Consider the following 18,150-nt stretch of genomic DNA (forward strand, 5'->3'; position numbering starts at 1 on the left):
ACCCTGAAAAATAACCTAGCTACAGTAGGATCATCACCCCTGTCTGCCCTTGAAATGTCCCAAGTCAGGGTCATCAACTGAGTCCCGAGGAGGAGCATCCTCCAAATTTATTTATTTATTTATTTATTTATTGCATTTGTATCCCACATTATCCCACCTCTTTGCAGGCTCAATGTGGCTTACAATACATCATGGGTACTGGAAATAGACGTGAATATACATTAGGTTTACAGAGGGTTTGTGTTACATGGTGGTGAATTACATGATGGTGTTAAAGCAAAAGACATTATGAGACAGTACTAAAAGTTCAAAAGATTATACAGTTACACATGTTGATCTTTGTGATATATCTTGTCGAAGAGATAGGTTTTTAATAGTTTGCGGAAATTGGTCAGTTCATAGACCATTTTCAAGTTACGTGGCAGCGTATTCCAGAGCTGTGTGCTCGTATAGGAAAAGGTAGATGCATGCATTGATATTGTATTGATTTGTGAAACAAAGTTTTCGTTTCTTAGGAAGCTGCTCCTCAGAAGTTACATGAGAGAGAGAAGCAGCAGTTTGAGCTGACTTTAAATAAAAATGCCTGATGTAATATCAGAACAAATTCAGGTGAAAATGGCAGGGCAGACACTTTTACCCCTGAAAAACCAACATCCCGGAACAAAGTAGTAAGCGAGGAACCCAATGACAAAATTGCCGCTGAAGCATCATGGAATGCAGGAGCCACTGTCACTGAGCCCGCCAAAACCGCCACCAGAGCGGAGCCCATCTGAAACCCTAGAGATGGAGCACCAACGGCAATATTAGCGGCATGGCTGTGGGTGTAGAACATTAAGAGTGCAGGAACCAGGAGCTGAGAGCTTACCCCAGCAGCGTGCACAAGACTTAACGGGTTTGGCATAGTGAGTAAAAAAATGTACTAACAGAAAATGTCCAGTCTCGTGACTACCAAGGCACTGAAGCCCCACTTTTTTTTTTTAAAGATAGAGGCAGGAGAAAAAGAGTAGGGAAAAAGAGGGAGAGGTAGAAAGTGGCAATGGGAGAGCAGAGAGGGACCTAGACCACTAGGTTTACACCTGAGGCACAGGATATTCTCAATCCCAAACTCAAATGAACCTGCAAGCAGGACAGAAGGCCACACAAAGTCATCACACTGCACAGGAACTGCTATCTTGCCTGCTGGAGATAGAGAATACTGGCTTGTTTTCTATGCACAGGACCTTATAAGCCACAACTCATTGGTGTTCTCTATTTCCACCTGCTGGCGGATGATCACAATCCATTTGTCTGGTCTGATCCTTGGGACATAATGGAAAGCTGTGATGTACAGAACATAGTCCAGGGCCATCTTTGCAATGACCAGACCAAGTCAAATTGAACTGGCTTCTCCTGCAGACAGCCAACAAGTCTGCTTACTTCAGAACTTTCTGACGGGCTTCCTCTTGAAGCTTTGCAGTCCTCGCTCGAGAAAGATTGGCCAAGTCATTTGTCCTGCTACAAACCAACTTGTTAATAGCTGTTCGTATGAAATTTATCTGTGAACAAAATGTACACATTAAAAACGCTTCTTCAAAAACTGCAGACTGAGACATGTGAAAGTTTAAATCAAGCATGAATTTAAAAAGCAGCCCTATTTGTGCACAGCAAAACACGATCAGGTCAAGGGTTTTTGTTTGTTTCGGATCAGATCAGTGGATTTCTCTTGAACAGTTAAAACAATTACAGATTAAAATCTACTGCAAGAGATGATTTTATATATACTGTTTCATATCTAAAATAGGAACATACATGTTCACATGCAGAGTTGCCTTGTAACATGCTCATTCATGTAATTATTTATATTACAAATATGTTCTACAATAGCAATTAATGTCATAGAAATTATTTCATGTCATACCCTACCCCCTTTGGGAAATAGGAGTGTCTTAATTGGCATATGGACAGAAAAGATACCTTAAGGTCAGCCCTTCAGTATACTCTCAGTCTTTCCTCCTACCCCCAAAGCCCACCATACATCTAGCAGTATCATAAAAATTACAATTAATAGTAGAATCTTAATATGCCTTTTTTTGGTCTATTTGGAATTTTGACTTTACAAGGCAAATAGTTTAATGAAGTTGCACCAAGCCTCTAACTATAAGCTTACCCTCATCCTACTGACCCCCCCCCCCCTTTCAAAAACAAATGTCAAGCAATTTTCAAATTTCAACCAAACATTTTCAGACCTCCCATAATTAAAATAAAAGTAGATTGAACCAGCAGCTCTCATCGGCAGACTGTGCTGACAGAATAAGGGAAAACTTTCCGCCCATTTTACCTCATAGAGGTCCTCTACATCGATACGCACGTCAAATGCCAATTCAAGATTATGTTCAGGAAAAACTGGAGTCCCATCTTTTGCATTATAGCCCAGGCCACACAGGGCACCAGTGAATTCTCTTCCACTGTGATCCACCCTGGGACACAAGAAAGGAAGATGACAAAACAAAGTGTCCTGTAGGCTGCAGAACTATGTGATATCTGAAATCAGCGTTTCTGAAAAATGTTGTGACTGTTGATTCAAGTATTGCAAGTCAACTTATATTAAACAATCAGAAAACTAAGCGGAAGTGCATCACTTTACTTGTGTAACCATGTTTATTTGCAGGGAATGTTTTTAGCTACGTGCTGCTGTCAGGTACATTGTAGGCAGTATAGGGAGACATCCAGTAGACTGGAGTGACAAGCTCATTGCAGGATGGCGATCTGCAAGTATGTTCGTGATTTATGTAGTGTGTATACTCACCATTATATTATTTTTAAAGGTTAAGTACGTATGTAAACTGTTATCTGCTTAGAACTGTGAATAGGAAGATTATAAATATTTTAAAGTAGGACTGCATTTTGATTAAAATTTTAATCACGATTAAGCGTGTGATTAAAGGTATGTTATTATTTATTTAGTTTTGTTCCCACTGCAGCTCCTTGTGACTCTGGGTAAGTCACATAACCTTCCATTGCCCAGAGTCACAAGGAGCTGCAGTGGGAGCAAAACTAAATAAATAACAAACCGTTAATTGTTCGATTACAAATTTTAATCAAAATGCAGTGCTAAAAAAGTTTTTAAAGAAAAAAGTAATGAAAACATAATACAAATAGAAACTGAAAAATTACAAATTAAAGACTCTAAAACAGCATGCAGAATAATGAACAGCCTTACAGTTTTCACAGCCTACTTCAGAAATGCAGCCCTAATGTTAAGTAAGTAAAACAGATCTCAGCTATCTCATACCGCAGTTCCATCACAGGAGCAAACAGCATGCTGAGGAGAGCTGGGAGACCAGGAATGTTTGGCATCAGCGAAGTCTCCTTCAGCAGCACTGTAGAGCCTGATTAAAATGAGATCAAAGACAAGTACATCAAAATCCAATTTAAGGAAATTTCATTGTATCAATTTGAAATGACTGAAGACGACTTACAATGTCAGAAATTAAAAATCTGACAGATTGCAAAAATTACTTTTAAAAGCTTGTGTCTTGTAGGCTATCCAGCTTATTTTCGAAAGAGAAAGACGCCCATATTTCGACCCAAATCGGGAGATGGGTGCCTTTCTCCCGTGGACGCCCAAATTGGTATAATCCAAAGCCGATTTTGGGCGTCTCCAAACGCAATCTGTCGCGGGAACGGACAAAGTTGATGGGGAGCGTGTCGGAGGCGTGGTGAAGGCGGGACTGGGGCGTGTTTATCAGCCGAGGAGAGATGGGCGCACTCGGCCGATAATGGAAAAAAGAAGGGCGCCAGAAGCGAGAATTTGGGTCACTTTTTCTGGACCCTTTTTTTCACGAACAAGTCCCCCAAAAGTGCCCCAAATGCCCAGATGACCACCGGAGGGAATCGGGGATGACCTCCCCTGACTCCCCCAGTGGTCACTAACCCCCTCCCACCCAAAAAAAAAGAACTTTAAAAACTTTTTTGCCCAGCCTATATGCCAGCCTCAAATGTCATACCAGCTCCATCATACCAGTATGAAGGTCCCTGGAGCAGTTGTTAGTGGGTGCAGTGAACTTCAGCCAGGTGGACCCAGGCCCATCCCCCCCTACCTGTTACACTTGTGCTGGTAAATGGGAGCGCTCCAAACCGCCCCCAAAACCCACTGTACCCACATCTAGGTGCCCCCCTTCAGCCATAAGTGCTATGGTAATGGTAGATTTGTGGGCAGTGGGTTTTGGGGGGGGGGGGGCTCAGTACCCAAGGGAAGGGAGCTACAGACTTGGGAGGTATTTTAATTTTTTTTAATTGTTATAAGTGCTCCCTAGGGTGCCCGGTTGGTGTCCTGGCATGTGAGGGGGACCAGTGCACTACGAATCCTGGCCCCTCCCATGACCAAATGCCTTGGATTTGTTCGCGTTTGAGCTGGGCGCCTTCGGTTTCCATTATCGCTGAAAAACGATACTTCCCAGCTCAAATCCGCACAAATCCAATCCATTTGCCCGGCACAAACCGTATTATCGAAAAAAAAAAAGATGGACGCCCATCTTTTTCAAAAATACGGTCTGTCCCGCCCCTTCATGTACCCGTTCTCGAAGATAGACGCCCATGGAGATGGGCATTTGCGTTCGATTATGCCCCTCTATGTATATTTCTTGTCAACCAGGTCAGTGCAGCAGATTTGGCTAGAAGACCACAGGCACAAACTAGGCTAATATTAAAATTAAGAACCGTATGAAGTTTAGTGGTTAAACATGGGAAGATAGGGGTGCTGGGAGTAAATTAAATAAGGAAGCTTGCAGGTTCATTTCTACAGGAAGTGGAATACAAAGGAAGAAGATGACAGAAACCAGAAACTGCCCTTGCGAAGGAATAATATTTTGTTGGTAATGTTTACATTTTCTGATTAATATTTACATTATCCAAATGCCTCATTTCACCCATAACATAAACAAGTATGCAGCACACTATCTCCACTGAATGTATGGGTGAAGAGTAATCACCATTGCTTTTTACAGAGACCAATTTTAAAAGTCATGGGGGGGGGGGGGGGAGAGTTGGTGCCCCTGCAAGGTGTCTGCTAGTGAATATAAACAAACAATGGTCAGAATGTGAAAAGCAAATTAGCCTTTTCAGACAAATGACATTTAAACTTAGTCTTTGTGAAAGCAATGTCAGGAAATGTATTGACTCTCTGGCTTATACATCCAATGGAAATAGTATGCTATACACTTGCCCAAGGCTAAGGAAATACCCACTCATGCTGGGCAACAACAACCTTTACAAGCAGAGTGAAACCAGCAAGCACATGAAAACCTTGTATAAAGAAGCAGGAGTGGAGGAGTGGCCTAGTGGTTAGGGTGGTGGACTTTGGTCCTGGGGAACTGAGTTCAATTCCCACTTCAGGCACAGGCAGCTCCTTGTGACTCTGGGCAAGTCACTTAACCCTCCATTGCTGCATTGAGCCTGCCATGAGTGGGAAAGTGCTGGGTACAAATGTAACTAAAATAAAAAATTACCAGATGCATTTACTGACAGGGAAGCTGCCACAAGCATTCTCTGGTAAACCTCTTCAGGCGAATCATTGAACAGGACGGAGTTAATGCTTTCCTTTTGTATACAAACGCATCTAGGACAAACAAACAAAACAGATCTCCGGTCACATTAATAACTAATTAAACAGATGGAGCACAAGAATAATTCTTAAACTCCTATTCAGATTGTCGAAGCACATTCACTCAGGGAATAAAAAAGAATGGACTAAGTAAACTGCCTCTGCACTCAATCTAGCATGTCCAGAGTCAGCATGGAAAACCAAGGATACTGTATTAAACTAAAAAAATACTGGCAGACCATGCAAAATCTTCCAGGCTGTCCATTTCTCAAGGATAATCCTCATATAATGCTGAAAACCTTCCTGCAGCCAACTCACAAGTACTGAAATGTGTGCATCAATAAAAAGCAACATAACTCTTCCGATTATAACCAGAAGAACTCAAAGTACTCCAGGAGTCCTGTAGTTTGAGAGATTTAAGAAGCTCACCCTTTCTGTGTCTCTGAAACAAATATTTCTGGAGCTCTCAGTTTATGTAACTGTCAATTAAGGATAGCCAGAGGGCTTGGAGACAAATCAGACTTCAGTGCATCCTTAGCTTGTCCTGTGATCCCTGCTCTGAGGCGTTTCAAGAATGCCACTTCTACAGCTGTGCACTCTTATTGGGAATATCTTTTCTGTATTTGTTACATGTGGGGCAGCAGCAAATATACACAAATTGAAAAACACATTTGGCATATCCTGAGCCGCAGAGGAGTTTGTTGCGTCAAGTCATATATAGATGTCAATCATTCCCATTTACCTCAGTGGTTCCCACATTGTGGGCTGTGATCCCAAATATTATTGCAAAAATCTTGATCTGGGGTTGCAAGGTGTGGCATAGATGAAAAAAAAAGGCACATATAGCCGGCACCATATATTACAATTGCACATTTTCAGCCTCATGAGAACAGATCAGGGAAGATACTAGGTAGCAGCTGAAAAGAGGTAATTGCTACATCTTTTTCTTAGTCACTGCCACTGGCTAGAGCAGGAATGGACAACCTCAGTCCTGAAGGGCCACAACCCAGTCAGGTTCTCAGGATTTCCCCAATGAATATGTATTTCTCCGAGGACAAGCAGGCTGCTTGTTCTCACTGATGGGTGACGTCCACGGCAGCCCCTCCAATCGGAATCTTCACTAGCAAAGTCCTTTGCTAGTCCTCGCGCGCCTGCGCGCACCGCGCATGCGCGGCCGTCTTCCCGCCCGAAACCGGCTCGAGCCGGCCAGTCTTCTTTTGTCCGCACTCGGTACGGTCGTGTTTTCGCCGTGTCGAGCCCCGGAAAGTCGACCTCGCGCGTCCTTTTTTCGTTGACGTGTGTTTTCTTCGGAAAAGCTTTAAAAAATTGTTGGGAAGTGCTCCGGAAGCCCCCCGGGCTTCGTTTGTCCCTTCCCGTATTTTTCAGTCTTTGCCCCGGTAAGTTTTCTTTCGTCGTCGGGGTAGGCCTCTTTTCGGCCTCGGTCGAGATTTTCTCCCTAAAACTTTTTGGTGCTCAAATTTGTCATTTCGGATTTTGATTTCGCCGGCGTGATTTTTCCGCCCATGACATCGAAGCCTTCCACCGGTTTCAAGAAGTGCACCCAGTGCGCCCGGGTAATCTCGCTCACTGATAGGCACTCGTCGTGTCTTCAGTGTCTGGGGGCCGAGCACCGTCCTCAGAACTGTAGTCTGTGTTCCCTGTTACAAAGGCGGACTCAGGTAGCGAGATTGGCCCAGTGGAACGTTTTGTTCTCGGGCTCTTCGTCGGCATCGACACCAAGGTCATCGAGTGCATCGACGTCGTCAGCGTCCAGACCTTCACCCTCGGCCGCCAGTGCATCGAGTGCATCGAGGCATCGGCCCTCTGCATCGGCGCCGAGACATCGGATAGCTGCATCGACGTCGGTGGTACCGGGACCTCGTCTGCTGATGTCGTCGGACGGTGGTGCATCGTCAGGAGTGCAGGTGAGGGCTGTCCATTCCCCTGCTGGTGGCGGTGAGCCTTCGGGTGGGTCTCCCCCTACACTGAGGGCTCCTGCGGTACAGCCCCCCCTGAGATCGACCTCCTTCGACCTCGGCCCCGAGGAAGCGACGGCTGGTTTCTACGTCTCCTCGTCGGTGCCAGGGAGCTCCGGTGACATGCTTCGGAAGAAGTCGAAGAAGCATCGACACCAGTCTCCTCCCCGCGTCGGCACCGAGAGCTCTGGGTCGCCGAGGGAGTCGGCACCCAGCAGGCATCGGCACCGAGCGGACCGCTCACCCTCTGTTCAGGAGGTGTCGATGCGCTCCACTCTGGACAGCCCGGAACAGCCTCCACGCCCGGAACAGGTTCTGACGTCGACGCCTGCATAGACCTCCATGCCTTTCTCTGCAGCCGCTCTGAACGAGAGCCTCCGGGCCGTTCTCCCAGAGATTCTGGGAGAGCTGTTGCGCCCTACCCCTCCGGTACCGGCGGTGCTTGCGCCTCCGGTACCGTCGAGCGTGGCGCCGGCTGGCCCATCGCCCGGGGTGAAGTCCCCGACGTCGGTACCGCGTGCGGTGCCGACTGCGGCCACCTCCCAGGAAGGCTCCCCGACTACGTCGGCGGAGGGAGCTTCGCCGATGCGGGCGAGGGAGTCTATCTCTCGACGCCCCCATCGTGGACGTGGCTCCACTGAGTCGAGCCGGGCGAGGTTGCAGACACAGGTTCGTGAACTTGTGTCTGACACCGAAGGTGAGGCCTCGTGGGAGGAAGAGGAAGACCCCAGATATTTCTCTGACGAGGAGTCTGAGGGTCTTCCTTCTGATCCCACTCCCTCTCCTGAAAGACAGCTTTCTCCTCCTGAGAGTCTGTCTTTCGCTTCCTTTGTCCGGGAGATGTCTACGGCCATCCCCTTCCCGGTGGTTGTGGAGGACGAGCCCAGGGCTGAAATGTTTGAGCTCCTGGACTATCCTTCTCCACCTAAGGAAGCGTCCACTGTTCCCTTGCACCATGTCCTAAAAAAGACATTGCTTGCGAACTGGACCAAGCCACTAAGTAATCCCCACATTCCCAAGAAGATCGAGTCCCAGTACCGGATCCATGGGGACCCAGAGCTGATGCGCACCCAGTTGCCTCATGACTCTGGAGTTGTGGATTTGGCCCTAAAGAAGGCTAAGAGTTCTAGGGAGCATGCTTCGGCGCCCCCGGGCAAAGACTCTAGAACCTTAGACTCCTTTGGGAGGAAGGCCTACCATTCTTCTATGCTCGTGGCCAAAATCCAGTCTTACCAGCTCTACACGAGCATACACATGCGGAACAATGTGCGGCAGTTGGCGGGCTTGGTTGATGCTCTTCCCCCTGAGCAAGCCAAGCCTTTTCAGGAGGTGGTCAGGCAGCTGAAGGCGTGCAGAAAATTCCTGGCCAGAGGGGTGTATGACACCTTTGATGTTGCGTCCAGGGCCGCTGCTCAAGGTGTGGTGATGCGCAGGCTCTCATGGCTGCGTGCCTCCGACCTGGAGAATAGACTCCAGCAGCGGATTGCGGACTCGCCTTGCCGTGCGAACAATATTTTTGGAGAGAAGGTCGAGCAGGTGGTAGAGCATCTCCACCAGCGGGACACCGCATTCGACAAGTTCTCCCGCCGGCAGCCTTCAGCCTCTACCTCTACAGGTAGAAGATTTTTTGGGGGAAGGAGGACTGTTCCCTACTCTTCTGGCAAGCGTAGGTACAATCCCCCTTCTCGACAGCCTGCGGCCCAGGCTAAGCCCCAGCGCGCTCGCTCTCGTCAGCAGCGTGCGCCTCAGCAAGGCCCCGCGGCTCCCCAGCAAAAGTAAGGGGCGAGCTTTTGACTGGCTCCAGCAGAGCATAGCCGACATCCAAGTATCAGTGCCGGGCGACCTGCCGGTCGGGGGGAGGTTGAAAGCTTTTCACCAAAGGTGGCCTCTCATAACCTCCGATCAGTGGGTTCTGCAAATAGTCCGGCAAGGATACACCCTCAATTTGGCCTCAAAACCTCCAAATTGTCCACCGGGAGCTCAGTCTTACAGCTTCCAGCACAAGCAGGTACTTGCAGAGGAACTCTCCGCCCTTCTCAGCGCCAATGCGGTCGAGCCCGTGCCATCCGGGCAAGAAGGGCTGGGATTCTATTCCAGGTACTTCCTTGTGGAAAAGAAAACAGGGGAGATGCGTCCCATCCTAGACCTAAGGGCCCTGAACAAATATCTGGTCAAAGAAAAGTTCAGGATGCTTTCCCTGGGCACCCTTCTTCCCATGATTCAGGAAAACGATTGGCTATGCTCTCTGGACTTGAAGGATGCCTACACACACATCCCGATACTGCCAGCTCACAGACAGTATTGGCGATTTCAGCTGGGCACACGTCACTTCCAGTACTGTGTGCTACCCTTTGGGCTCGCCTCTGCGCCCAGGGTGTTCACAAAGTGCCTGGCTGTAGTAGCAGCGGCACTTCGCAGGCTGGGGGTGCACGTGTTCCCATATCTCGACGATTGGCTGGTGAAGAACATGTCCGAGGCAGGAGCCCTGCAGTCCATGCAGATGACTATTCGCCTCCTGGAGCTACTGGGGTTTGTAATAAATTACCCAAAGGCCCATCTTCTCCCAGTGCAGAGACTCAAATTCATAGGAGCTCTGCTGGATTCTCGGACGGCTCGCACCTATCTCCCAGAGACGAGAGCCAACAACTTGTTGTCCCTCATCTCGCGGGTGCGAGCGTCCCAGCAGATCACAGCTCGGCAGATGTTGAGATTGCTGGGCCACATGGCCTCCACAGTTCATGTGACTCCCATGGCCCGCCTTCACATGAGATCTGCTCAATGGACCCTAGCTTCCCAGTGGTTTCAAGCTGCTGGGGATCTAGAAGACGTGATCCACCTGTCCACGAGTTTTCTCGAATCCCTGTATTGGTGGACGATTTGGTCCAATCTGACTCTGGGACGTCCTTTCCAAATTCCTCAGCCACAAAAAGTGCTGACCACGGATGCGTCTCTCCTGGGATGGGGAGCTCATGTCGATGGGCTTCACACCCAAGGAAGCTGGTCCCTCCAGGAACGCGGTCTACAGATCAATCTCCTGGAGTTGCGAGCGATCTGGAACGCTCTGAAGGCTTTCAGAGATCGGCTGTCCCACCAAATTATCCAAATTCAGACAGACAACCAGGTTGCCATGTACTATGTCAACAAGCAGGGGGGCACCGGATCTCGCCCCCTGTGTCAGGAAGCCGTCAGCATGTGGCTCTGGGCTCGCCGTCTCGGCATGGTGCTCCAAGCAACATATCTGGCAGGCGTAAACAACAGTCTGGCCGACAGACTGAGCAGGATTATGCAACCTCACGAATGGTCGCTCAACTCCCGAGTGGTGCGCCAGATCTTCCAAGCGTGGGGCACCCCCTTGGTGGATCTCTTCGCATCTCGAGCGAATCACAAAGTCCCTCAGTTCTGTTCCAGGCTTCAGGCCCCCGGCAGACTGGCATCGGATGCCTTCCTCCTGGATTGGGGGGAGGGCCTGCTGTATGCTTATCCTCCCACTCCTCTGGTGGGGAAGACTTTGTTGAAACTCAAGCAAGACCGAGGCACCATGATTCTGATTGCTCCTTTTTGGCCGCGTCAGATCTGGTTCCCTCTTCTTCTGGAGTTATCCTCCGAAGAACCGTGGAGATTGGAGTGTTTTCCGACCCTCATCACGCAGGACGAAGGGGCTCTTCTGCATCCCAGCCTCCGGTCCCTGGCTCTCACGGCCTGGATGTTGAGAGCGTAGACTTTGCCTCTTTGGGTCTGTCAGAGGGTGTCTCCCGCATCTTGCTTGCTTCCAGGAAAGATTCCACTAAGAGGAGTTACTTCTTTCTGTGGAGGAGGTTTGCCGTCTGGTGTGACACCAAGGCCCTAGCTCCTCGCTCTTGTCCTACACAGACCCTGCTTGAATACCTTCTGCACTTGTCTGAGTCTGGTCTCAAGACCAACTCTGTAAGAGTTCACCTTAGCGCAATCAGTGCATACCATTACCATGTGGAAGGTAAGCCGATCTCAGGACAGCCTTTAGTTGTTCGCTTCATGAGAGGTTTGCTTTTGTCAAAGCCCCCTGTCAAGCCTCCTACAGTGTCATGGGATCTCAATGTCGTTCTCACCCAGCCGATGAAACCTCCTTTTGAGCCACTGAATTCCTGCCATCTGAAGTACTTGACCTGGAAGGTCATTTTCTTGGTGGCAGTTACTTCAGCTCGTAGAGTCAGTGAGCTTCAGGCCCTGGTAGCCCAGGCCCCTTACACCAAATTTCATCATAACAGAGTAGTCCTCCGCACTCACCCTAAGTTCTTGCCAAAGGTCGTGTCGGAGTTCCATCTGAACCAGTCAATTGTCTTGCCAACATTCTTTCCCCGTCCTCATTCCTGCCCTGCTGAACGTCAGCTGCACACATTGGACTGCAAGAGAGCATTGGCCTTCTACCTGGAGCGGACACAGCCCCACAGACAGTCCGCCCAATTGTTTGTTTCTTTTGATCCCAATAGGAGGGGAGTGGCTGTAGGGAAACGCACCATATCCAATTGGCTAGCAGATTGCATTTCCTTCACTTACGCCCAGGCGGGGCTGGCTCTTGAGGGTCATGTCACGGCTCATAATGTTAGAGCCATGGCTGCGTCGGTAGCCCACTTGAAGTCAGCCTCCATTGAAGAAATTTGCAAAGCTGCGACGTGGTCATCTGTCCACACATTCACATCTCATTACTGCCTGCAGCAGGATACCCGACGCGACAGTCGGTTCGGGCAGTCAGTTCTTCAGAACCTGTTTGGGCTTTAGGATCCAACTCCACCCCCCGAGGGCCCTGTTTGTTCTGTTCCAGGCTGCACTCTCAGTTAGTTGGTAAATTTTTTAGGTCAATCTCAGTTATGTCCTCGCCGTTGCGAGGCCCAATTGACCATGGTTGTTGTTTTGAGTGAGCCTGGGGGCTAGGGATACCCCATCAGTGAGAACAAGCAGCCTGCTTGTCCTCGGAGAAAGCGAATGCTACATACCTGTAGAAGGTATTCTCCGAGGACAGCAGGCTGATTGTTCTCACAAACCCGCCCGCCTCCCCTTTGGAGTTGTGTCTTCCCTGGTATTGTCTTGCTACATACTGGACTGGCCGGCTCGAGCCGGTTTCGGGCGGGAAGACGGCCGCGCATGCGCGGTGCGCGCGAGGACTAGCAAAGGACTTTGCTAGTGAAGATTCCGATTGGAGGGGCTGCCGTGGACGTCACCCATCAGTGAGAACAATCAGCCTGCTGTCTTCGGAGAATACCTTCTAAAGGTATGTAGCATTCGCTTTATTTACACTATTCAATACTGGGTAAAACGTAAATATTAATAGCTGTACTAAATATTGTTAATATATCACACTAACAGCTCTTATAAATGCTCTTTATTCTGTATAACACATCTCAAACTAATTCCTCATATATCAAATACCAAATATCCCACATACATGCACATTCACGCTCACTCACATACCACCACACCTTGTAACAGCTAGCTAATACATCAAATCGCTAACTACCCCCAAGAACCTGTTGACAATTCTTATAACAAACAGCAATACAGCTCGTTAAACAGTTCCCACTCACTGCATATGTGGGAGCTCGTTAATCAGTCCCCTCTCCATGCACATTTGGAAATTGCTCAATGAATCACTACAACGCTGTAGCCAGAACCACCAGTTGAGGTAGTGCAGATGATAGTCACTGCATACATCAAAAGTGTGGTGGTATGTGAATGTGCATGTATGTGGGATATTTGGTATTTGATATATGAGGAAATAGTTTGAGATGTGTTATACAGAATAAAGAGCATTTATAATAGGTGATATATATTAACAATGAATATGCATGAGATCTATCTGCATACAATGGAGGCAGTGAATGCAAATAGATCTCATGCATATTCACTGGGGAAATCCTGAAAATACAACTGGATTGCGGTCCTCAAGGACTGAAATTGCCCACCCCTATGCTAGAACCCACTCACCCTATTACTAATCGCCACCTTTAGCCTAAGTCTACTCTACCTCATCCTACTACCAGTTGCCACTTTCAGTCTGGGCCTGCTCTCCTTCACCCTGTTGCCAATCATCACCATCAGCTCGTGCATACTTTATCTCACTGTGTTACCAGTTGCTGCTGCCACACCAGACCTACTTGCCTTCACTCTGTTGCTAATTGCCACTGTCCTTGAGATAGTCTAAATCCCTGGTAACTTATTCACTTATTGTTTGTTTGTATGCCACACTGAACTTCAGTCTATTTCGGGCTAATATGGGGTATAAAAGTCATGAACGAATGATTGAATTAATAAATGAATAAATGTTCTCCCTCCCCCTACCCTACTACACAGCACTGCAGCTATTGATTGTGTAGGAGAAACAGATGGTCCAATGCGCAACTGCTCTCCTCCCATCAGCTTTGATCAGACATCATGATAGTTCAGAAAAGGTATTAGCAAGGAAGGGAGGGATTGAAGTAGACAAGGGATGTCAGTGGGACCGGGGAGCCAATACTGGAGCCAGGCCCAACAGAGCTGGAACTACGCTCCACGGGTAGAAAAGGTATACCCTGTGCCAGAAATGCAGCCATGCTCCAAAATCAAAGGTGTAGGCATGGTCTATAGCTCGAGAGGAATGCATTCGTCTCCACCATTCCTTAGGCCATACTCGACATCCAGAAAATGAGGGACCTAGACCATCCAGCATTAGAACCCTAGAAGGGTTCATGCAGTAGGCTGAGAGGACGACACCCCCATCTCCAGAGAGGGAGCCAAGTTCCACATCCAGTAAGAGATGCACCCTCGGCATGCAGGAAAAGAGTCATGCACCGCCTGCAGAAAAGGTGGTATGCTCTACTTTTCAGAGTGAAAAGGCAGAGCTCTGATCATCAACTGGAGGAATAAAAACTTAATAACATCAGCGATAGAAGCCTCTAGGTCGCCATAATTCAAAAAGGTATGGGATGAACACAGACGAACTCGATAACAAAAATAAATTAACTCCCCCCCCCCCCCCCACACACACACATTAAATGGCTGCAGGGGGTGCATGTTTGATTGACGCTTGGACGGCTACTCTGGCTGTAAAGAACTAAGTCTAGTACCAGGCAGACTTGTAGGTCTGTGTTTGTGTATAGCAATCCAGTTTAGGACAGGCAAGAAAGGGCTTCAATGACAACTTCAGTACTTGGAACTAAGGACAGTGCTGGGCAGACTTTTATGGTCTGGGTCCTGCAAATGACAAGACAGATTTGGATAGGATGGAGTGGGCTTTGACGACAACTCCAGTAAGTGGAACATAAGGATAGAGCCAGGCGGACTTCCACTGTCTATGTCCCAAGAATGCCAAAGATAGACTCTGATAATGTATATAATATCACATTCATTGTTGATTTAATCATGAATTGATAATGAGTGTGACTGTTGGGCAGAGTGGATGGACAGTTCAGGTCTTTATATGCCGTCACTTACTATGTTACTATCAGGCTCATTTTCAAAGCACTTAGCCTCCCAAAGTTCCATAGAAACCTATGGAACTTAGCCTCCCAAAGTGCTTTGAAAATATGCCTCTATGGTTTCCTGACCCCTAATGGCTCCATTAGGTGAAAGACTAGAGGCAGTGGGGTTCTGCACTTTTATTTATGCGGACAATGTCACAATCTATATCCCTTCCAAAAACTGTCCCTAAGATTAGGCTTGGTCTTGATTTGTTGGAATCCGAGGATTCCAAATTTAAATTAACCCCTTCATCCGTACCATAATAACTTTACCAGTGACAACGCGTACTACCCCCTAGACACTACGCTTAGGGTACTGGGTGAATTAATTGACAATCACCTCACGTTCGAACCTCAGGTTTCCTCAGTAGCAAAAAAAATCCTTCAGGTCTCTTTGGAAGCTGACGAGAGTCAGATTGAGAGGTCTCACACCTTTAGACTGCTAGTTCAATCTTTTGGTTTTAACTCAATTTGATTACTGCAATTCTATCTATGCTGGATGTAAGGAGGGTGTCCTAAAATGGCTGCAAAAGGCCCAAAATACAGCAGATAGGCTTGTCCTCAAGGTATCACGCTTTGATAGAGCCACTCCATTATTATGCAAGCTGCACTGGCTGCCCATTAAAGCCAGTGTTTTTTGTCTTTCAAATATTATATGGCATGACACCGGATTACATGCAGCCCTTAATAACTATTCCCCTATGCAATATAATCTCTGGTTCTAGAAACTACCTTAGACTTCATCTTCCAGATTGAAAGAGAGTGCACTTTAAGTTGGTTCACTACACAGACTTTAGAAACCAAGGTGCTAAATGGTGGAACTTATTGTCAATGGCAATCAAGGGTCAGCCTGATTACTTGGTTATTTCGCAAAAGACTGAAAACTTTCCTCTTTGAGAGGTTTCTACCCATTGACGGAGTGTGTTAAATTGTAACTGGCCATCAATGGTTTATTATTTAGTTCTTATTTATATCTTTTTTGTGCTACTCTGCTCTTACTTATTTTGTTTATGGTATTATAAACCTTGCCTGTTGTTTTATTTATTGTAAGCCACATTGAACTCGAGTATGTTTGGGATAATGTGGGCTATAAATGTCAAAATAAATAAATAAAAATCTCTGGTACACTGTCTTCTTCCCATTATTTTACAAATAATCGTAGCCTTACCTCTCCAAAAATGTGGAAATCTGTTATAGTTCGCCCAATTTGGGGACCCCCCCCCCCCCCAAACAAAAACACCTGCTTTGGCACATTACCACCCTATTTCAAATTTATGTTTTCTCTCAAAGATCACTGAAAAAGTTGTTCAACTATTTGAAAAACATGGTAAAATTATGTATAATCATACCTGATAATTTTCTTTCCATTAATCATAGCTGATCAATCCATAGACTGGTGGGTTGTGTCCATCTACCAGCAGGTGGAGATAGAGAGCAAACTTTTGCCTCCCTATATGTGGTCATGTGCTGCCGGAAACTCCTCAGTATGTCGATATCAAAGCTCCATCCACAGGACTCAGCACTTAGAGAATTACACCCACGAAGGGACACTCTGCCCAGCTCACCACCGCCGAAACGGGGGAGGGGAATTAACCCAGCTCATCCCCACACAAGTGGGGGAGGGGAATCCGTCCAGCTCATCCCCGCGGAGCGGGGGAGGGACACCACACCCGCCGATGCGGGGGGATCTGGCTTATCCTGCAACCGCAACCGCGGGAGGAGCTGACTGACCCGAACACCGCCGAAGCGGGAGGGGTACAAAACTGCCCTACAGCCGCACGAAGCGGGAGGGAGTGCCGGCAGAATTATAAGTCTCAATCCAGCCCCGTAAAACGGAGGGGAGAGGAATGCAGCAGCTCACTGTAACACAAACTCGTCTTAACTCTTGAAGAATCCAAGTGAAAAAACTTGAACACGAAGTCTTTCTGAAATAACTGAAGACTAAACTTGAACCTGAAATGCAACCAGAATAAAAACAGAACAGATATCTGGGAGGGGCTATGGATTGATCAGCTATGATTAATGGAAAGAAAATTATCAGGTATGATTATACATAATTTTACCTTCCATATCATCAAGCTGATCAATCCATAGACTGGTGGGATGTACCGAAGCAGTACTCACCCAGGGCGGGACATTGAAATCCCTGACCTCAACACTGAAGCTCCAAACTGGGCCTCCGCCCGTGCAGCCACAGTCAAACGGTAATGCTTGGAGAATGTATGAGCCGAAGCCCAAGTTGCCGCCTTGCATATCTCTTCCAAGGAGACGGATCCGGCCTCTGCCATCGAGGCCGCCTGAGCTCTCGTGGAGTGAGCCTTCAGCTGGATAGGCGGCACCTTCCCCGCGGCCACATAAGCCGCTGCAATGGCTTCCTGGACCCATCTTGCCACTGTAGGCTTAGCAGCCTGCAGACCCTTACGAGGACCTGCAAACAGGACAAACAGATGATCCGATTTCCGGAAATCATTGGTCACTTCCAAGTATCTGAAGATGACTCGTCTCACATCCAGATATTTAAGAGCAGAGTACTCCTCTGGGTAGTCCTCCCTACGAAAGGAAGGGAGACAGAGCTGCTGATTCACATGGAAGCGAGAACCAATCTTGGGCAGGAAGGAAGGCACTGTGCGAATAGTCACTCCTGCCTCAGTGAACTGCAGAAAAGGCTCTCGACATGAGAGCGCCTGGAGCTCGGAAACTCTTCTGGCTGAAGTGATAGCCACCAAAAAGACTGCTTTCAACGTCAGGTCTTTCAGAGATGCCCTCGACAAGGGTTCCAACGGCGGCTTCTGCAATGCTCTTAGCACCAGGTTGAGATTCCACGCAGGCACCACTGAGTGCAGAGGAGGGCGCAGGTGATTAACTCCCTTGAGAAAGCGCACCACATCTGGCTGGGAAGCCAGGGAAGCACCCTTCAGGCGGCCCCTGAAGCAAGCCAGAGCCGCTACCTGGACCTTAAGGGAACTGAGCGACAGGCCTTTGTCCAGACCTTCTTGCAGGAACGCCAACACTGAAGAAATTGGAGCAGTGAAGGGAGAAAGTGAGCCTGCTTCACACCACGCTGCAAAGATACGCCAAACCCTGGCGTAAGCAGTAGAAGTAGAGCGTTTCCTCGCTCTCAGCA

At 47.9% G+C, this 18,150-nt stretch overlaps 1 protein-coding gene across 1 annotated transcript in view; it reads right to left on the bottom strand.

Moving 5' to 3' along the window:
• TDRD9 (tudor domain containing 9) overlaps nt 1-18,150 on the bottom strand; it is a 263,832-nt gene that overhangs the window by 10,029 nt on the left and 235,653 nt on the right. The window contains exons 31-34 of the mRNA XM_030214425.1: nt 5,487-5,596; nt 3,272-3,368; nt 2,318-2,456; nt 1,417-1,535 (exon numbers count right to left, since the gene is read on the bottom strand). Of these exons, the coding sequence (XP_030070285.1) occupies nt 1,417-1,535; nt 2,318-2,456; nt 3,272-3,368; nt 5,487-5,596 (465 nt within the window). The remainder of the gene's footprint in view (nt 1-1,416; nt 1,536-2,317; nt 2,457-3,271; nt 3,369-5,486; nt 5,597-18,150) is intronic.

This window comes from Microcaecilia unicolor, chromosome 9 (genome assembly GCF_901765095.1).
Source record: "Microcaecilia unicolor chromosome 9, aMicUni1.1, whole genome shotgun sequence".
Classification (NCBI taxonomy): Eukaryota; Metazoa; Chordata; class Amphibia; order Gymnophiona; family Siphonopidae; genus Microcaecilia; species Microcaecilia unicolor.